We start from the raw sequence: 21,926 nt of genomic DNA, 5'->3' as shown, positions 1-21,926 counted from the left end.
CACAGACCCTTGGCTACAAATCAAGAGAGACAGGAGTTGTGGAAAACAGATTTCAACCACAATTGGAATACCATCCTTGTTCAGACGACTCATGAATGATATGAAAGGGAATTGTAGGGCAGCCATATTAGTCCATGGCAGCCAAAAATCAGAAGGAATGTAACAGCACTTTTTCCAACCAAAACTTTTATTAAAAGGCATAAGCATTCATTATGCCTTTTAATAAAACGTATTACTCTGAAAAGGTGCTACTGAACCCCTTCTACATCCCTTCTTTTCTCCTTATTCCATCTTCTTCCAGTGTTGGGCTCAAGGAAGTCTGGTTAGAACAGGGTCTACAAATGAGTCTACACAGAGTGGTTCTCTTCCCTCTCCAGCTTATAATCCTTACCTTGCTCTGCTTCCTATCCAGGTAAAACTGATGTTGGCTAATGGCCATAGCCCAGATGGACTTGATCAAGGCAGGGCAGGCGTACCAAGTGTGCACAGCAATTCCACTATGTCCAAAAGTCCTTCTGGTCACGGATGCCCTAGAAGGATAGGAAAAGAGCAGCGTCAACGAAAAAGGCAAGCTACGCTTCTCTGTTATGATAGGGTATTATTTTGCTCCCCATTATTTTTTTTTACAGACTTATTTTGCATAAGACCCACTGAAAGGGACTTCATCAACTACAAAGATGTCCCCAACTGGAAAAAGTACAACTTTGCTTTAAAAGAGTTAAACTTCCCTAACGCTGAAAGCTTCACTTAGATAGTCAACAGTGTGATGGGATTTAGAACCACATACAGATCCTCTTACTCCTGATTAGTGGGATAACAATTAAGTTCTGTGCTTACAGTAAATGAATGTTAATTCTATGTCTGACATCTGCTGGATGGGGGGGGGGTCAATAAAGTCAAGATGGCAGCCACAATCACACAATCAAAGCACTGCCCTTTTGTACAGGCAATGCTTGTAAAAAGGGTGTAACTTCAATCATATAGTCACAGCCATCATCTTGAATATTTTGATTCCCCATCCCTTCCTGGGGATACCCATGGACTTTGAACTGAAAACTGAAAGACCGTTTGCAAGTTTTTTGGAAAATGTAGACCTCCCTATTCACCTATTCATTTAATTATTAAGTTGGCTCTATTTTTTCCCCCCAACATATATTGACTCCCAAGGCCAGCATCTCCAGAAGACCTGAAGGAAAAGGAGGCTCATATGAGACTGTAATGCTGCTGGTTATTAAATGTATACATCTTTTTTAATGCTTATATATTAATATTGTAAGCCACCCAGAATCTTGGGGGGAAGTAGATGATGGATCCATTCGTAAAGTACGCAAATAAATATGAGAAAAGACAACCTTCTCCTCTTTGAGAAGCTAGTATAGTGACTCCCAGTAGGCACCTCATCGTCCTCTCCAGCTGCTTGTGAAATTAGGTAGCATGTACTGGCTTTGCTTAGATACAGAGCTGCGTATGGAAGAAAATTGCTTCTATCTTCACTATCTCAACTACTGACAACTCCTGGAGTCATCTAGTCCAAAAAACAGCTCTGTGCTTTATGAACAGCTTATGATTCTCAGCATCCAGTCAAGTCTCATTGTTCCTGCCATCAGAGTTGAAAGATCGCTCCCATCTTCAAGCCTCTGATCATTCCATTTTTTATCTTCTTTTTAAAACTTCCCATCAGTTTCCCTAAAGAGCACTGTCCTGGACACTATCTCAGATAGTTTCTCTCTTCCTCTGATTCATGGCTGCTTTGGATAATGTGAGTGGGCTTACAAAATGGCTTTGGAAGCCCTGAAGTCTTATTTAAATTCAGCTTGACTTGTCCAGCTAGAAACCATGCAACTTTCTCATGTTTCCCATTTCAAGTACTAACCAGATCCAATCCTGCTTAGCTTTTTGAGATCAACCAAGGTCAGCCATGCATGTCAACCTAGCTGGGTTTGGGAAGTCCCACAGAGTGGCAACGGGCAAGGAACCTAGTCTGTTCGTTGAAACTTTCTGCTCTACAAAAGCAGACCTTGAGTACACTGCCAAATGACTGCACAACTGCTCTACCTAAAACTGAGATAGATATATTCAATTAACTTTAAAGGCATTCCCACCATGAGCTTGCTTCTAGATCAGTCTTGCTCTCTCCTAAGTCTTTCATGCATCTAAATGGAAATACTCTGCTACAGTTAATTTTAAAAACAGACCATACTTAAAAAACAGCATGGTTGCTATTGCTTGGCTTCCAACTCAGTTTCACCGAGCAATTCATCTTAAAATACCATCCCATCTGGCTAAAAGCCTAGAATCTTAAGTATGTTCCCGCTGGATCCAGATTTCCTAGTTGGCAGTTACACCGTGGATAATCTTTTTCTTAATTATTGGATTAATTATGTCAACATATTCTATGTTGATATTAATATAATTTGGTATCATTAAAAGGCAAGACAGAAATTAAAAAATTCTGCACAATTACGTGGATTCTTGACACGGAATGTGGATTTTTTTTCCTGGATCAACAGAATGACATGAAAAATCCAGGATTCTAAATAGGCTACATCTTTGGTTACTACTGTGGTGTAATTAAGTTGTTGAATTTTTTCCCAAAGGAAACATCAACAAGTTGTTTTGAATACTTAACATTGTGAGGTTTGCCAAGTTCAGAAATTGCTTTGTTTGTAAATGTCAGTGACTTTTTTCAATTACACGCTAGAAATGGAAAGAAAATGATTCCTCAAGATATTCCTACTTAGCTATAGTAAACCCAACAAATCTTAGCTTCCCAGTGTGGATGCTGTAAAAGGTAAGTTTCTAACACAGACATAAAGTAGAAATCCAAATGGCTGAGGAATTTTCTGTGAGGGGCAGGGACTGACATCAGGTTCGAAGGTTACCATATCTTTCCCTAGTTATAATTTGATAGATGCATTCATGAGTATGTGCATGTTCCTTTTCTCCCCTAAAGTGGGAAATATGCTCAGTTTAACTCCTACATAATGCTGCTTTAAAAGTTAGTTCATATCCAGGTGGCTGTCTTCCCAAACATACAACAGACACAGAATACGATCTATGGACACGGGGAAATTTAAAATCAAGCCACCTCAAACAGCATAAGGAATGCAAAATAAACCCCTTGCTTGCATCAAAGTGAAGTGAAGCAGCACAGTTCTGAAGCTGAGAGAAGCAGCATTACAAGGCAGAGTTTGATCTACACCGGTCCTCTTACTTCTCTTGAAGTTTTTTCATGTGAATTCTGCCAATGGTCACTGGAGAATAACATGGGGGTGACATTCTTGGAATTCTTATCACAGGCACGTTGTGCTGAAAGGAATTTTGCTGTGCCCAAATAAATTTAGCTACTTCCATCACAAACACTATGTACTTACAACACCGTGCAAAAGCTCTTATGTGCTTTAAAAAGGTACCCGCCCAAGATGATTAAGTAAACCAGTGTTTCCAAAACACTTCATACAAACTGGACAAAACTGATAAAGTTTGCATAAGCCAGAGGATGGGTTTTAAAAGGAAGATGAAAAATGCTGTGCCAAGGTAAACACACCCTCTTCCAAGAAAAATGAGCTGATCAATTCATGCAAATCAGCCCACCCCGAGTATGCCTTGTTGAATTGCATAACTTTTTCTGCAGAAGGGGATGGAAAGACTGAAATCCTTAAATGCTCAATTCTTAAGGAGCCAAATCCAGGGTTTGTGAAATTCACCAGATTTCATCCAGACATTTTCAACCTTATGTATTCTTTTAAAAAAGCCACAGTGTCTAGCGTTTGATTTTTAAAGAACCTTGTTGGGAAGACAAATCCAACCTTGGACTCTACATGCTTGCATAGAACTCCTGGGATTTTTTCCCCCCCAAATCTAAGAACAGTTAATTTTTTTAAGTAATACAGGAGCGTTCATCAGGCAAAACATTCTTATCTTTACCAGCTGCTGATACTGATGTACTACATTATATTAAATTGCACTAATGTTGTTCACCATAATTTCCCTCCAATTCAGTTTGATGGAAAACTGCAGGCAGCCACACAAAAAAACCAGTCTAATTTTGAAAAATGGTAAGGTATATGGAAACACATTTGCGGTATGTCCTGGAACAGGATCTAGCTGAATCAGTTAAGTTTAACTATGTGTGTTCCCAGGGGTGTATTTAGATCTGGGGGTAACGCTGCGTGTGTGTTTTTTTTAGTCAAATCACAGAGGGAATAATCTACTAGGAAGATAATAGATGGCAAGGTCTATCCAACCATAGAAAAGTCTGGTCTCGAAAAGGCTAGGCAGGATTAGAACTTCCATGGGAGAACACCGGAAAATCTCAGAGTTCTTGGCTGGACTCACAAGTCAAGAAAAATCCCAGAAATTTCCATCCAGTTGCCAAAAGGTCCACATGGACAGGCCTATGTAATCACGGGGAGTTGAGCTTACGCAAGTCTTGCTGAAACCACCATGTTCTTTTACTCTTATTCATTCAGCCGGGATTGCACAGGAATGCTTCCGGGTGGACTATGGCCAAACGTAACATTTTGAAGAAGCAGAGGGTTAGTCATAACAAGATTATAATTAAAGCGTACCGGATTTGCAACTATTGCTTCTCACATTTTTAACCCTGAGCCTGTTGCAGGAACTTGGGAAGGCCACACAGATACAGAAGCCTGGTTTACACATGCCACTGTGAAACACGCTGTAAGTTGACAACCAGCAAGGAAAACATACAGCCCCACAAAACACACTTGATATGCCTCTTTGTGCTGGAAAAAAGGTTCTAGATACCAACATTTATGCTGATGAGGACACACTTTAATTGGAAAAAAGGTCTGGTAGGGAAACAAACGAACGCCCCCTTGCCAGAATCTGATTTTCAAATTTTCAAGGGAGGAGATTTTAGGACCATGAACCAGTTTGCACCAAATATTGATATGTGCACAGTGCTATAAGTTGCTGCTTAAACTGGGGGTGGGGGGCAGGGGGGAGACCTTGTAACAAGTTGGCAGAAATTGCAAAGACCAAAGTAGTGACTGCAGAAAGAATTCTACGTACAGTTTTATTGGATTACCTAATTATGCTTGCTGTGGACTGGAGAGAAATTTGGAGAGAAACTAAGGCCAGTGATGAAGTGAAGAATACCAATTAGTACAGATATAAGAGGGCATCCTATAATAAGTGCATACGAAATAATAGCCGTCAAATTAAGGGTGAGGAGCATATGGCTTATAATAACACTAAAGCTTCCACATCACCATTACTGTTGAAAGCAATAATTTCAGAAAGCAATTTAAAAAGAATCCATGCAGGCTGGGAAGCATCGGCATTGAAGTCCACACTTGTGGAAGACACCGGGTTAAAAAACTGCATTTAGGATGTCACAAGTGTTCTTGGGGTTCTTGGGGTCCTTGGGGTTCTCTGAGCTTGGTTGTTTTCTTGCAGACGTTTTGTTGCCCGGCTAGGTAACATCTGCAGTGCTGGAAGGGAGTGGGGTTCACTGAAGATGTTACCTAGTTGGGTAATGAAATGTCTGGAAGAAAACCACCAAGCTCAGCGAGGGCCAAGGACTCCACTGTTCAACCCTGAGCTACAGATATTCTCTTCTATTGGTGTCCTAACTATTAGGACTGAAACCAATCTGGACAATTTCTTCAGTAAGCAGAATGGTTCATAAAATCTCATTTTATGGAAATTCTAGGAAGAGGCTGAGACCCCTCCCAGCACCCCGAGTTACCACAGCCCTGAACGTTTTGTCCCGGAATAAACTCCATTCGGGTTGAAGGAATGCCAGCAATTGCCCCGGATTAGAGAAGATTTTGAAAAAGTTCCTCTGGCACCGGACGTCCCCGGGCCACACAATCTGGGGTATTTGAGGGAGAGCTGTCCCCGCTTGCTGTTATCCGACCCCGAGGCCACTTTCACGCCTGAAACTTTTCCCTTCTCCGCGCGTTCTCCACCTCGGGCTGCGCAGATAAAAAGCCTCCCTTCGTTACTCATGCAGCAGCCCAGCGCCGGAGGCGGGATGGCGCAGAAGAGGCGACCCACCGGTGGAGTTGCGGGGCGCGCGCCTTGCCTACCCCGACCTCCGATTCCCACGCGCGCAAACGCACGAAGCAATGCCTGGATTCGACGGCAAACCCAACCCATCCCGCCCCCCCGCACAAGCGCGCGCCCGAGGCGCTCCTCGCCAGGCACCCCCTTGGCACCCTCCCGGCTCGCCTCTTACCTGCGCGGGTCATGCACCTCCACCGAAAACTTCTTCTCTCGGAAGTAGAGGTTCTCCAGCTGGCGCCATTGGAAGATCTGCAGCGGGGGGGAAAAGAAGCGGGCTAAGAGGCAACTTCCCGGCGGGCGGGACCCTCCGCGGCGGCCGCTCGCCTTCCCTGCGCTGCGCTGCGGCAAGTGCGCGCCCGGGGGCGGCCAAGAGGCAGAGGCGGCGGCCCTCCAGAGAGGCGCCCCGGCGCGGTGGGCGGGCGGGCGGGCGGGCGGGGCGGGGCGGGCGACCCTGGGCGTCCCCGGCGCGGCCGCCCCTTTCGGGGGGGGAGCGACGGGAGCCGTTCCCACGCGGCCGCTCCTGTCCCCGCCTTCCTTCGGGGCGCTTCGGGCTCGCCTGCGCTTGGTGCAGCCGGGTTTCTCCGAGCACAGAAAGGCAAGGAAAGGAGCCGCGGCGCAGGCGGCCGGCCGCGGGGCTCCCCTCGCCCCCCAGGAAGCGCTGGCCGCGGGGTGAACCGGCGGGCTGGCTTCATTCCGGACCCCGCAGAGCTCCGGCTCCCCGCTGCCACCGGCGCCGCCTTTGCTCGGCTGCGCTTGCAGCCCGCGCGCCCCCGGGGTGGGCCAGCCCTGCACTCCGCTGAGCCCGCCTGGCCCTCCCGGTCGGGCTCAGCGCAAGGGGGCCCCCGGGCGGACCCAGCGGGAGCGAGGCCGACCCTTCCTCCGTGCATGGAAGGAAGTTCGACTTTTTCAAGGGAATCGCAACGAATCCCCGGCGCGCGTCAAACGGCGCAGCGCTCCAAGCTGAGGCTCAGGCGTGGGAACTTGCGATGGCTCGGCTCGCTTACACGCGAGGAAATGCAACACGCGTGCATCCCCCCGGAGAGAGGATAAGTTTGCCTTGGGCAATTTTTGTGAAAAAATTAAGCACTTAGAAATTTTGAGGACGTAAAAACTCTAGCTCAACTCCTGGTGACCTCAAGGCCATGTAGTTTCCCTGGCAAGCCCAGGAAAGTGGTTTGATTTCTTTTTTCAACTTCCCAATCTAGCCTGCCATCTTCAGGGTTTCCTCGTGGTCTCCCATCCAGGTGCTAACTGATTTCCCCCCCTCCCTTTTCCAATCAGCCAAGTTCCCCTAGGTACAACCAGCATGCTAGACCTTCTGAAATTTAGGGTGGTTGATTTTGATTAGATTTGGCCTAGATTGGAGGGGAGGAAAAAAAATCACCCTTATAAACATAACCAAATGAACCTCCTTCTTGCCCCATCTCTGGCCACATATGCTTCAGTGATAATTTGGGAATCATGAAATGTCTGATGGATATCTTCTGCCAGAAGGTGCACAAAAGTTATGAATTTAAATGAAATTAAAGCAGGCATACAAATGCATATATAAAGCTACAGGATACGACAGGCAGAAGTTTACTCATGCAATCCTGCATGCTTTCTCTTTCCTGGACTTTCTAGCCCAAAGGCACATGGTGGACTGGGGTCATTTCCAACTTGTGCTATCAGCCTGAAGCTTCCCGCTTGATTATACGATCTTGATCTCATCAAGATAGAAACAACCTTATGCTCTTGCGTCCTGTGCTGGAAATCAGGCGTGGAGTCAAAAAAGTCAAGTTGGCCATGACTGTGTGGTCGAAGGTCTGTCTCTTTTTATATCACTGTTTTGTGCTGAGGCAAGGCAATGGCGGGGGGGGGGGGGAATAACCTCTAACTCTTCTTTACAGTATTGATTTGATCCGTATCCTGCCTTCCTTTGAGGACTTCAAGGTAGCATCTCTTGAATTCCCCTCCTCCCATTTTCCCTATAATAAGAGTCTTGGAGCACAGGGTTGGTGGTGGGGAGAGGGGGTTGGAAAATCAGTATTATGCCTGAACGACAGCAGTACCTGCACTCATGCATTTGAATAGCTATCTGTGCGGCATTTAACCAGGCAGCCTACACAGTTGTTGTTGTTGTTGTTTAGTCGTTAAGTCGTGTCCGACTCTTACACAGACTAAGCCCCAAAATGAGGTTAATGAAGGTGGCTGCATCTAGCCCCCCTTGACCAATCCCAGAAGCCAAACAGCATTGGATGCCGATAATTTCATGGGCAGTCCATCCCACCTGGGAATCCCCCCGCAAAACACCCAGAAGAAAATAAGCAAACCGTTCCCCTAACAGTGGCCAAGGATGCTGGGATACAGCCATTGCAAGTCAAGGTCAGTTCAAGGACATTTGTGTTCTCTTCCCTGCACTGGCCATCCTGCTAAGTAGGCGATTGCAGTCCAGCGGCTTTTAACTGCAGTTTGAAAATGCATAACGGATCAACGGTTTTGTGAATATAACTCCAATGCCCCCCTCCAAATATTAAGAAAAAAGGAGAGGACTCCGGTTGGCCTTCTGTCTCCTCCTAAGCTTCACATGGACATCTGTTGGGTCATTGTGGGAAATGGGACCCTGGGAGAGATCAGCCTTTGCCTGACCCAGGCTAGCTCTTTTTTGTTCTCACAGAGCCAACCTTGTGCTGTCCGGCTATGTTGAATTATAGTTCTAATCGAGGCCAGACCTCCGGCCAATATGTTGGCTGGAAGCTGCGCGTGCGAAGGACGTTGCACGGAGGAAAGTTTTCTTGCTTTCTTTTCTCTTTTAAAGAGATCAGAGGGGTTCCTGCTTGGCCTTAGGGTTTTTAATGCAGCGATTTCTGGAAATGGACAGAAACAATTGCTCCTACGTTTATTAAACAAGTGAATGTGGGACCCCAATCCGACTTGCTGTAACAAAGGGATGATAATGAAGATAAGGATGTGCTTCAGACTTTGTTTTTTTCCAGCAAAGAAAGTCAAATAAGTCTTTGTGATCACTTGCCAAAAAACAAAAGAGCAAATTTAAGAAACTTGTGATGGACAAATGGCTTTCTAGTCTTGGTTATTTAATACTTTCGACAATGAATGAATGTATTTACATGAGCATGAAATTAATGCATAGCAAGTATGCAACTGAAACAGCCTGTTTTTCTGGCCACTGAGTGAGCTAAGGCCAAAATGACTAACTAGCTGCGAGAAAAAGGTGCATAGTTTTTACAATTGTAAGTACTATTGTCTGGATTTATAGCATTCAAATCATTTCTTTTACAGTATTGATGTAAAAGAATGCCTTCCCTTGAGGACTTCAAGGTAGCATCTCATTGCAAATAAGTTGCATGAATATGAAATATTCCTAGTTTGTATACATTTTCCAGCTCCCCAAAGAAACGTTTAGCAAGCAATGCATGTCTGTTCAGAAATAAACCCTCCTGAGTTCCCAATAAGCCGAAAACAATCTAGTTGTTGGAATACTTTCCATGAAGAAGGGTACACACCCACACCCATACACACCCCATTTGATCACTAGGAAGCTGTAGAGTAAACAGACACAGTGAATGCTTATTCCTTTAAGGCAGAGTGGTCAATGTGTTAGGGGCCTTCTGGTTTATAAAAAAGATGATAAACTTATGATTGGTGGGGCAAAAGTAGGTAGACTCATTCTTGCCAGATGTGAGAGAGAAGCAACTGGGATCTGTATCTGTGGAGAATCATCTATCACTTGTGAATTCTCAGAGATGCCTGACTGGTTGATGTCCCTGACCACATCTGGACCAGACAGTTTTTGGTCTCCTCGGGCAAGGAAGCGATTCTTACATCCTTGTTTTCTAACCAGTGACGCAGTGAGGTTATTTTAGTTTCTGGAACCTTTGGAATCATGATGGCGTGATTATTTCACTTACTCTAAAAATGTGGTAAGCCAACACTGCTATATTTGGCGGTCCCATTCATTCTGCTGAGTGGAGTTTTGGACTCTTGCCCCCAGTCGTGCCCTGATGTCACCACTAATATTAACCATGGGAGCTGCTAGCGGTATGGAAGCATCAAGTGATTTTCCTTTACTTCCAGCCACATCTGAAAGGTAGCATGAAAACCCTGGGAAAATACCACGTGGCTAGGGCTTCCTTCCCTGGAATTCTCCACCATTTGGCAGTGATTAATTCCATTTTTCTTAGAGCTGAAATCATGTCCCTCAGGGACGCTGTTAGTTGAGGAAGACTCTAAAAGCAGCAATCCAATCCGATTGCTGCCTCTGTTAATATCGGAGACAACATTGGAGTAGGGTAGGAGATTAAATCGTTTACATTTTCCAAAACACAACAGTGGTTTTTCACTGTTCAGCTTGCTCTGAAGAAGGAGGGGTTGAAACCATAAAGGTAGGGAGCTGTTCTCGTTCTTTATTGCAAGGTCATTGGAATTCAAAACATGTGACATGTTTGCATCGTGAACGTTTCCAGTTTCAGTGTGCGAAACTGGGAAGCAGAAGTAAAGAAACAGAGAGAAGTCCAGAGAGTATCTTGTGACCTCTCTTGCCATACAAAATACCCTCCTTTCAGATGAAGCTCCAGATGTTTGCAATTGTTGCTAAGGTTTGCTCTTAACTTCAGCACAACAAAAGCCACTAAACCACCCTCCCGCTCTGTAGTCACAAGTCAGCGGGGAAAACAACCTCTCTTGCCTAGGCTATCATTAACAGACCCCCCTCTCTCCCAAAGGCTCTGGAAAAACGAAACATGTTGCCAAAGAATGAGATTGAACCATGCGGAGTACAGTTAAAGGCAGTTTTCCTATGACGAAAGGTGGTCAGAAAAACCCAGATCACAAAAGTGGATTTAACCAATGGCTATGAATGCTCATAGAGTGGGAACTGGTCTTGTTGATATTATTAAAACAGGTTTTTGAATGATATTTTGGAAGTCCTGAAGTGTTTTGGGTAACAACAGGATTCAGCATGGGCTCAGAAGCTCAACATGATCGGGGCTGCTTAAATATTAAGATGGGAGGCCACTAGGGAAGTCTATGGCTATAGACTACATTGGGAAGTCAAAGAGAGATCTTGGAAGAAGGTCATGACAGGCCATTCCAGTAAAGTAGCACTGGTGTCCCCATGTAGAGTCAAGGTCACCTCAAGGACAACCTGACTTGCAACATTGAGTGCCATGTGCAAGAATTCCACAGGAGATGTCTAAAGTTTAACTGTCAGATATATTGATGTGGAAAGTATTCTTTGAGGGCGCAATGCCTGAAAAGGATTGAGCAGAACCATTCCAGGAGACTGCCAAATGTTTGCGTTTTTTTCTCTCTTCATTCATCTCTCACAGAGCTGAGTCTCACATTGTTTGTAAAAATGAGAATAAGAGATAGGTCACAGAAGCGGTGCCCTCCAGAGACTACAGCTACAGATGGTACTATTTCAGGCTACGAGAACACATCTGGATGCCCTGGGTTGGGGAAAGTTGCATAGGTACAAAATCATCTTGGACTAAGATGCATGTTTATACATAAGACAGCATAACTCAATGTTTTTAAGAAATAGAATTAGGAATTAGAACCTGTGCAGTGGTGAGCTAGTGAGGATAAACCAGGAAGCTTCATTTACTATGAAGTTCAATCTTTCCCAGCCTAACCTACCTGACAGGGTTCTTGTTTTGATAAACAATATAGGGAAAATTCTGTAGATGGATCTAAACCTCTTAAGAAGGTGGGGTAGGGGAATCCGCTTGGGGGATCAAAAAAAGTCAAGATGGCAGCTGTAAGAAAAGGGGTGGTGCTTCAACTGCACAATCACAGCTGAAGATGGGAGGAGGAGGAGGAGGGGAAATGATTAAAGTGATCAGAAAGAGCCTATGGAAGGATTCACTATAATTAGAAAATGTGTTTTAATTACATTTGCTTCTGTATCAACAGAAATGCTCTACCACCCCTCCTGACTATTTTGATGCATCATTATTTAACACATCTAAAACTTCCAATTGTAATTGTGTTTTTCCCCCAGGTTCTCTACCTCATTTATTAGACATTTATTTAATTACCTGAACAATGTATGGAGTACCATAAGAGGCCCATCCAAAGCATTTTTATGTCTGCCACAGTTTTATTCTGAGTCTTTAAGACAATTGCTAGGCAAAATAAGGAGAGTCTTCATTTAGATGTTTGATTCCTCTTTCCATTAAAGGTAGCTACGAGAGACATGATATACTACTTCTATCACATCTTGGGCCAGTGACACTCTCTTAGCCCTAGGAAGAAGAGGACAATGGCAAAGCACTTCTGAAATCTTGCCAAGAAAACTGCACGGACTTGTTTAGGCAGTCACCAGGAGTCAATACTGACTCGAAGGCACTGAAAAAAAAAATCATCACCTTAACCAGGGCATATGAGGAAAGGATCTGGATATGTTTAGCTTACAAAAGAAATGTCTGAAGTGAGGTATGATAGCAGTCTTTGAATATCTGAAGGGTTGTTGCACAGAAGAGAGAGTGGACCTTTTCTCTGTTGCCCCAGAGGGCAAGACTGGAACCAGTCCCAGAGACATCACCAGGCTAGACATCAGGAGGAGCTCCCTAACTATATGAATTATCAGCCAGAGGAACAGCTGCCAAGTGAAGTCCTGAGGGAAGTCCTTCACTAGAGGCCTTCAAACAGAGGCCGGGTGAGCATCTGTCAGATATGCTCAGTGGATTCTGCACTAAGATCCCATCCACCTCTATGATTCAGTGATCAATTGATGACCAATGAAGCTATAATTCAATTCTTAGTCACACAGTGAACCTTTACAGGGGCTTCACAAATTGTAGTTCTGGAGTCCTCAAAGGTTACTAAACTTCTACTGGTTAATAAGCTGTGGGCTCATCTTCACATCCCCTTATCCACCACATGAAGACGCCCTTGTAAACCATTTTTATATGACTTGTTCTCATGGTGTTACCTTCGCCTCATCCCTAGGCAGCTGAGGCAGCTAAAGTCATGTATAGCTATTCCAGTTTTAAAATTCCCTCTTCTCCCAACACCATGGACATGTAGGATGTTTCATTGGCAATGTGACTCTTGTGGCAGTCAAGGGTAGGATCTAACCCAGCTCCTATTGGCTAATTTAGGCTGCTGCAGGCAGGGCCACTTCTCTGAAGCCTTCCTACCAGGAGATGACTCCCAGTGGGATGGAGAATAAAACTGGGGAAGTCCATCAATGGCTTACTTAACTTCTTAATTAAAACTGTAACTCACCAGCTTGGTTATTGAGGTAAGATAAGACTCAGGAAATTTTCTTCCAGCACATTTTCCTGCCAGCTCAAGTATTGGTGGACTGTACTGTACCCTGTTCTATCTGATTTAGTGGCTCATAGACTGGACAGACTCAGGTCCTTTTAAATCTGTAGAACGATTTCTCAGGAAAAGATCTGGGATCACTTCCTTCCAGTCCTCTTATAAAATTAGAAATAAGGGTGGTTTCAAACTGGACTAGACCAGCTCCTCTGGGTTACCCAGCCAGGAAGTGGTCAAAAGACCAGCATCCCTCTGTAATCAAGGGTTTCTTCTCTGGTACAAGCACTCTGGGCAGGACACCACCAGTGATTTTAGTTGTGGTTTATCTGATGTGGCTACCTGTCTGCTAGAAACTCAACATGAGAACATGATGTCCTACTCTTAGGAAATCCTTAGAAAATGCTTAAGGACCAAGCTCTACTACATGGGGGGAAAGCACTGGTTGGATCTTCTCACCGTTTTTGTTGTAATACAATGCAGATGTCTGGGCTCCCAATGTGGTTGGAGTAGTGCCATGAAAGGAGAGGTTGTTTAATCCTTTCCTTTGCAGTATTCCCCCTATCCACCCCCGTGATCATATGCTTCATGGGCACCGATTCCAACCACATGGGCTGTTATTCCACAAACACAATGAGAAGTATGTGTTTGAGCCATTAGGACTGGTAGATGTTTTTCCCATGAGGTGAGCAGAAGAGGGCTTGGAAAGGGCCATCTTCTGCTGGAGCTCCCCCCAAGAAATAAGATCAGCATCCTCATTGTTAATATTTGGAAGATTAGCGAAGACCTGGCATGAAGGAGATCCATACCTAGGATGTCTGCGGGTGCTGCCACAGATGCTGATGTTATGGTGAGTTTATAGTGATGATGTTTAATGTGATATGTATTGTATAAATTATTGGAGGCTGCTTTTATCTGCTTCTTATAGAACAAGACTGACATTTATCTCTCCCTTCCCTTCCCTTCCCTTCCCTTCCCTTCCCTTCCCTTCCCTTCCCTTCCCTTCCCTTCCCTTCCCTTCCCTTCCCTTCCCTTCCCTTCCCTTCCCAGCTCTCTAGCTGTCTAATCTATTGCACAATGCCAGAAAAGGAGTAACTGGACTGCCTTAAAATGTAGCCCATTCTTTTCCTGACTGAAATATGGATTTTTTAAAAAGTGCCCAGTGAAACTGATGATGGGAAAGTGTTCACTGAAAAGCTTTAGCACGCATTTCACCGGGACCCAGGCTGAGCAATTATGGCTTTTCAAAGAAGAAAAGAAATATTCCAGAATTTATTGGATCCAAGGTGGGAAGGGCAGATAACTGAGACCATCTTTTATTTAAAACAGGAAACGAAATGATCGGGGGGGGGGGGGGGGATAGAGAAATTGATGGGTGAGGAAAGATCCCAATCTTTCAGAGCAGAAACAAGGAAAATGGGGGAAGGATCAGAAAGAATGTGAATGAAGACAAATTATTGTCCCTTTCTCATTATAGTAGAATCTAGGATCATCAATGTCCTCTTGGGCTTTAAAAAAAAAAACAATGGGGGGAGGGGAAATTGCTCTGGACCCATCCCGCACATACAGAGAGGACCCCACCCAAGTGTAATTCAATATCTGAAATAATCAGCTAGCTCAAAATCTTTCATCCAAGGCAGAAAGACTTGAATGAAAAATGCAATGGCCAAGAATTATTTTGGTATTTCTGGTTTTCCCATACGCTTCTGATTCCTGGGCTATCGATTTCAATGGATGAATAACAATGGAGAAAAACATCGCATAGACATAGCAGGCCATAGAAGAAAGGGAGTGTTCACATGAATCTTCTGCCCTGGCCCTCTTGATATTTTAAAAAGGCCTTGGCTAATCAGTTGAATGCATGGAGAGTTCAACCTGCATTGGGAATGGGTGTGTGCGTGTGTTTGCTTGAACTAAAGTTCTCTGAACAATCTAATAAAACAGGGTTCCAGATTGTGCAGCTAAAGCTAGTCTTGAGATCGTGCAAACATGAAGAGAGTTCTCTGCCAGACCTTTGGTCAAATGTGTAGAGGTCAGAAGAAGCAAGGGTACATCCAGTGTGGCACCCCATTATCTACCCAGTTTGAGCAACCTGAAGTTCAGTTGTGGCCAATATAGGACAGATTTAAAGCAAATTAAAGAAATCCATAGATGATAAGGCTGTTACTGGCTTCTAGATATGATGGGTAATCATTTATTCATCTGTTTTCTTTGAGTTAATCATTTGCTAAATATATAAACCTGCACACTTGAGGAGAGTACTTGAACCAGGGGAAGCTCTACCTAGCACTGTATTAAAGGGTGCTTTATTAATTATCATCTAGGCACGGGCAATGCCAGTTTTGCTTCTTCAGGATGCTTATGGGAATTTTTCTACTATGTCCCCAGTCTTATTTCTGAGCCCAATGTCATAAATTGAACCAGCTCTCTCAAAGTTATTACAGATTCCTTCCACTCCATTAAACGCTTGGGTATCTCTTAGGATAAATACTGCTTAACTTCTAAAGCAAGTACACAAAACTAGAATCTCAGCAATTAAATGTTGCTCCAATTGCTCTACAACAAAGACCAACTCCCCCCCCCAAAAAACCTCAGTGACCTTAGCTGATCTTGAAAAAGCTAAGCAGTGTCTAGCCTTGTTAGTATTTGGAAGGGAGATCATCAAAGAAATCTTAGAGCTATACAATGGGCTCGGTTAGGGTTAGGGGAACAAAAATCCAGGAAAAAGGCAAAGGTAAATCATGTCGTCACAGCAGCCATGTAGTCATTAGGAGTTGAGCTGGACCCAAAACAATTTCCGTTTTATAGTATTAAGGCAGCTAACTTGGATGTGAAATGGGAAGCAAGTACAGTAACTAACAGCAACCTAATTTGGATTTCAAATCCTTACTCAGCCATTGAACCCTCAGTAAACTGAGCCAGTTCCAGAAAGTTACTGTGCAAGTAATACAAGATCCTTTGAGGAACAGCAGTCCAGGCATTGGCTGCTAATGAAAGGACTCATGAATACAAAATGTACTTTGAATATTTTCATTGACTTGCAAAAGCACCGGAAATGGAAAGGCCACCAGAAAGAAAAGTGGAGGGCGGTTTAGAAGGATCTCCACAGTCTGTCCCACTGTGGAATCAAGGCTGCTCAACCCAGCAGAGAAAGAGTTATGCTACGTATCTCAGCTTCTAGAAGAGCTAGAGTTAGGATCTTCAGCATGGAAATCTCAGACCCTTGTATCTTTATAGATACATCCCTTGGTGCTCTTTATTCACAGTTTTTAAAAAGATGATTTTACTTCTAAGCAAAATAACAAAAAGAACTGGGGTGCTCAAAAAAAAAAATAGCAGAGCTTCTGGAATTGTTTCTCCATGGGACTTCTTGGAAAAAAATACAGTGAGTGGCTGAAACCCAGCAATCCCTTTGTGTGCCCATCTGTCCTGGAAGAGGACGAAAGATAAGCTGTTGATAAGGAGTATCTGGGAAGCTAGAGAGGATGGCAGGAAGCAATCCTACTGGTTTGCCTTCTGAGAAATGCATGTCTCCTCTGTGGTTCCTCCAGCAGCCTCTAAACTTCTGCAAACAATGGGGCACACAAGGGTGTCAGTGGAACCCTTAAGGTCTTGCCTTGGATGAGTGCGAATTGCATAAACAGTGCAGTGACTGGAAGGTCAATAAACATGGCTCAACCTCTAAGATTCAAAGCCTAGCCGGAGGACGAGATTGTCCCTGGGACTTCAACCTCCCTGCTTTATCTTTTTGCACTCACCTGCGGCTTCAAGTCCGGAACGTATTTCTAATGCAGTTTTTATCTGCTCTCCCTAAATTGCCTGAAGCAGGTATTTATTGTTCTTGATCTGCAGGGAGCTGGAGATTCCCCTTCCCATCTTGCAGGACAAAAGAAATGGTAAGCTTTGAAGTGAGCTCCTATTGATTCCTACAGTATTTGCAGATGGAGGTGGGCCATTCATGTTCTTCGTGATGGGATCTTTACAAGGGGGATTGTTGAATAGCTCAGCACTGAGGGCTAAAATTAATCTTTGAGTAAGAGGATGTGCAAAAGGAAGTAAAGAGCAGCTGTTTAGGTCCCTAGCTGGGGAGTTTGTTTAAGATTTCAAGCTGCCAGGACTAGGTTTATTTTGGGACAAGATCTCCATGCTTTGGGGCTTGACTCAGTGTCTCTAAAATGCAAGGTCAGCCTGAAAGGTTGATTGAAAGAACAGATCACCTGCAAAGGTTGCCTTTAATTTTTCACTATTCAGGGAAGGAGAATGGTACATAGTTATCACTGTCTTCTTCATTAAGCTTTTCCAAGGTAAGTTTAGACACCGTGATTTAGTAAGGACCATTCAGTCAATCAATCAATCAATCAATCAATCAATCAATCAATCAATCAATCAGAAGGGCTTTTCTTAGGGATCCATGCTTTCACAGTAAGGATTTATTCCTGAAAGAAGCTAATGGCTAAAAGCTAATGTTGCCAAGAAAACAACATGTCCAAGTAGTCACCAGGAGCTTAGCTCTGCTCAGGGGGACACTAGAAATATGGATATATTTGCAGTGAAATGTAGCTGTAGCTATAAGTACTCTTTCATTCTCTAACTTCAATTATTGTGCGATACCTACAGTTGTGGCTGCACTTATCCTACTTGGCTAGTCTCAGAAAAGATAATCAGCATAGGATCTGTTTAGTGCTAGGATGTCCAGGAAATTCCAGGAATTTTGATGCAGAAGTTGGAAAAACATTTAAGAAGAATGCAGTGGAGAACTGGTTCTGTACAGCAACCAAGTAAATGAAATGGACATGATGTTCATGGATGTCACCTGGAGCCAAACGCTTATGAAATGCACCAGAGGAAGAGTCATACAGTCTTAAATAGAGTTAAAGAACAGGCCACACCCCTTTAGATGTTACAGACAAGTAGTTCATCTTTTCCAAAGCTAAATTTCAGTTCAATTCCTTCACCATTTCCTCTTGTTTTAAAGGCCCAGTTGCATTTCCAGTGACATCAGCAGAACACAGAATCGAAATGGATATAAATGAGTTGCTACAACCCCACAATCCAGCCAAGCTCTTCTCTTTTCTCATCTTCTTACTTTCTTTTAAGGAAGGGTCCTGACCAAATTATTGGAGCAATTTAATAGTAAAAAATAATAATTTGAATTCAGTGCAATTCAACAATTCAGTTGTAAGATACAAAACTCGGCTATTCAGTGGGGCAAATATATAATTAGATGGAAAAATGGTCTAGAATGACCTCATGGGAAAACATTTACATTCTATTCATTTTTTTCTTCAGACAAGTAAGGGTTTTTATCTGTATCTGATACACATTTCTCAGTTTGGCATGTATAGTTTTCCACAATTTTCAGTTGGCCTTTAAAGTTATTTTTTTCCCATTGTAATTTTTTTCACTTTGCTTTTAGTCTTGGCAATGAATAGAAGGTAAATCAGTGAAAACAATGAGATGTATGTCCCCCCCCCACTCTGTTTACAGCATTTTTGTATTATTTATTCTACAGAATATTTTACAGTACTTCCTTTCTAAATGCAGAAAGATAGTCTGAGAAATAACTGGAAGCCAAAGGACACGATGTATACTAAGACCGTGCAATTATTTTAAATACTGCAGAAAAAATAGAGGTATGCAAAACAGGAGGCAAGACACGACAGAACAAAATCGAGAATGGATTGAATTTAAGTCAACAATTAAATTATTACTGAAATACGGATAATATGAATACTTCCAGTGTCTTCTGCCCTTTTATCGTATTAAAAATCCCAGGCAATGCTTTTGAAGGGCTTGAGAGAGGGGCTAAAGGATTTGGAAGGTCCTGCACTTGTGATTTGGAATGCAATTGCCTCAGGGGTCTCTGCAGGATGTGGTCAAAAAAGTCAAGATGGCATCAGTGATGGTGTGATTGAAACTCTGCCTGGCTTTTAGTGCGTCACACATAAAAAAACAGGTGGATCTTCGATCACACTGTCATGGCCACCACTGCAGATACCTTGTATACAAGTAAAAGCCACTGGATTTTATACTCAATGAATTATTTTATGAAAGAGGTCATATCCACAATTTGCTTAGCTGCTTTTTAAGGGCTTTTCCCCCTTGTACCAAACCACTGCATAAATTTGCCCCAGCAATATCATTTTTCTGCCACGACATTACCTTCATTTCATCCTCAGCTCATGAATGAGAAGGGCTTAAGTCATCCTTAGGTGCAACAGCATCAAAGTCACCTCTGTCCTCCACCCCTTGTTTCAAAAGCATCCAAGGATGCTTCAAGGGCCACATAGCTTATACTAAATGGAGCTAAATTTTGGTGCAATACTTCTAAATATTCACTCTTCAGGGGCTCAGAAGGATAAGTAGGTCCTGATGCCTGAAGGTTGAGGACTCAACCAAAGGCTGCTACGTTCACTCAAACAAGAAAGGACTATAGATGTGTAACAAGTTCCTTTCTCTCTCCTTTAAATTGGCATTTGGACTATATCAAAGAGGGAGCGATAAGTTATGATGCAGTTATTTTTTTCATGCTTCTTGATTGTTAGGAAGGACTCCATTGACTAAGAATTATTGGAAACTTCCTTCAGGTAAAGTAGAGGTGGAGGTAAATAGGATGAACCTACTCATAAAGGTTACATTTATTTCAATACACAGTGCTAGAAGCTGCTGGAGGAGGATGTGTGACTTGAGGTCCACATAGCTGAGCACTGATGACAGAACTGCTTTCTGAAGAAGATCAGTGACTACATTTAAAATGTCACGTGGTTGCCCCTGGAGTTCTTCAACAGTTCTGTAAATCAAGATGACTTCAGACTCAAACTTTCCATCGATATACAACATGGGACATTTCATCATACGGCATTGCTTACCTTTCTTGGCTTCACTTTGTCGTGATAGTCATATTGAAAGATTCCTTTGTAGCTAAGTCCTAACCACCACGGAATTCCCTGCTTATCCTAGAATGATGGGAGAAAAACATGCCTGAGTTAATACTATTCAGAAGAGGGTTCAGGAACGGAATATAAAACAGACGTAAAATAACTTACTATTTTTACACATGTCTTGGCAGCCCAAATGTTTTAACCTTTGGATACTGGAGAGTTAGCTTGGAATTGTGATTCTTTTTTGCTTTTTAAAATTTATTCTTGTATAGAGATGTTGTCTCTGTCAACAAGGGTGTCTATAGGGAAGGTCAAGAAAGTAAAAATGGTGTCCATGGCTGTATGACTGAAGCCCCTCCCCTTTTCTACATGCACTGCATGTAAAGTGCATATAAAAAGGGGCAGGATTTTGATTGTATGATTGCAGCTGCCATCTTGACTTTTTTGACCCTCCTCATAGACGCTCCTGCTATTCATGAATAGAACTGAACAGAAACATTAAAAGGAGTATTGCCTGAAGGGAGAAACTGCTAAACAATGGTTTGCATCCTTATAGATTTTTGTAAATGGTACCTAATTTTGAGTAAACATTCTAGAATGACCTTGGCCAAATGAATGGGCTATTGCTAGTATAATATAAATGTCACTTGGAGGTCCCATTTTAGTTTCGGGACCATTGTGGAAAAGCAGTGACTTTGCAGGTAACTAAGAATTTCTCCAATGGAAGCTTATACTGTTTAATATATTTCCCTCTTCTTAGAAATTACGATTTCTGAATTTGGCGCATGCTGTTCTGTTAATGGGTTCCATGAATAATTGGATATTCTCAATGCAGAGACCAAAGAATAATGATAGCCACGATATGAATTGCGCATGGCAACATTATCTGTAACCCAGAAGCATCTAAGGGCACTTCCAACCTGACCATTCCAGAATCAGCCCTGCAGTTCTGTGATCTTGCACCATCTCAGTGTTTATCAGCTGAGCTGATTTATTTCTGCCGGAGCTGTAACATATTTAGTACTGTTAAAACACCCTTAAAAAAAATAAATAAATAAACAGTGCAAATCTGTGCAATCTGTGAGCAGTCTGTTTCTCCATTAGCAGGAAGGCTTGTCCTGCCTTGCCTACCAACTTCTGACCTGTAGGTCTTTCAAGGAGAACGATGACTTGATGCTTTTTTAGTTCCCTCTCATAGGAACTCTTGGGGGGGGGGGGGGTTTGCATATGAACAGACAAATACATACAGCATGAACTAAGGACATGGATGGAAGCGGGGGGAGGGATTTATTTCACTTATCTTTTGTACAGTGAATGTCTGAGGGAGTTTTTGTTGCTGTAGAACCTGCAGGAGTTTGGGACAGTGACTGTTGCTCCCTGTTCTCGGTGTTTTGAAGTCAGCAGGTCTGAAGACAATCATGTTTCATCTACATGCTGTTTTTGAAATACCAGAGAACATGGCAGCATGGAAGTGCCCTGAAATGCCCAGGTTCTCCAGTGGCTGTTCTGTTTGAATGAATAGTGCAAGAAACCAACTATTTTACACTGCCATTCAAAAGCCTAAGACCATCAAAAGTAAGATAGAATATAGTTAAATTCTCAGCAGTTATAATGACTTGTACGCTCTTATGCATTTCAGGTATCTAATTTTTCAGTGTAATCTACTTCACTATGAGGTTACTGAAGCTACTTATTTATCTGAACACAGGAAAACAGTCAGAACCTTCATAACAGAACTGCATA

The 21,926-nt window shown here is 43.1% G+C and overlaps 1 protein-coding gene and 1 long non-coding RNA gene across 8 annotated transcripts in view; one reads left to right on the top strand and one right to left on the bottom strand.

Annotated features, from left to right (window-relative positions):
- FRMD4A (FERM domain containing 4A) overlaps nucleotides 1-21,926 on the bottom strand; it is a 283,511-nt gene that overhangs the window by 51,363 nt on the left and 210,222 nt on the right. For all 4 annotated transcript variants that reach the window (XM_088134838.1, XM_088134837.1, XM_088134836.1 and 1 more), the window contains exons 11-13: nucleotides 20,172-20,258; nucleotides 6,209-6,285; nucleotides 392-530 (exon numbers count right to left, since the gene is read on the bottom strand). In XM_088134838.1, coding sequence (XP_087990964.1) covers nucleotides 392-530; nucleotides 6,209-6,285; nucleotides 20,172-20,258 — 303 coding nt within the window. The remainder of the gene's footprint in view (nucleotides 1-391; nucleotides 531-6,208; nucleotides 6,286-20,171; nucleotides 20,259-21,926) is intronic.
- On the top strand, nucleotides 6,284-21,332 carry LOC107326167 (uncharacterized). 4 transcript variants are annotated; one of them, XR_015795102.1, is made up of 5 exons: nucleotides 6,284-14,152; nucleotides 14,353-14,588; nucleotides 17,155-17,198; nucleotides 18,815-18,935; nucleotides 19,957-21,324. It is a non-coding gene; the product is annotated as an uncharacterized LOC107326167 (long non-coding RNA). The 4 variants fall into 4 exon arrangements; XR_015795100.1 differs by having other exon boundaries at nucleotides 18,815-21,332; XR_015795101.1 differs by lacking the exon at nucleotides 18,815-18,935 and having other exon boundaries at nucleotides 19,957-21,322.

The sequence above is a fragment of the Python bivittatus genome, unplaced genomic scaffold (genome assembly GCF_059951505.1).
Source record: "Python bivittatus isolate LINGU-HERP-01145 unplaced genomic scaffold, Pbiv_v1 ctg000120_np1212, whole genome shotgun sequence".
NCBI classification, from domain to species: Eukaryota; Metazoa; Chordata; class Lepidosauria; order Squamata; family Pythonidae; genus Python; species Python bivittatus.
The sequence above is the reverse complement of the archived record's forward strand: the minus strand, read 5'-3'. Positions and strand labels throughout refer to the sequence as shown.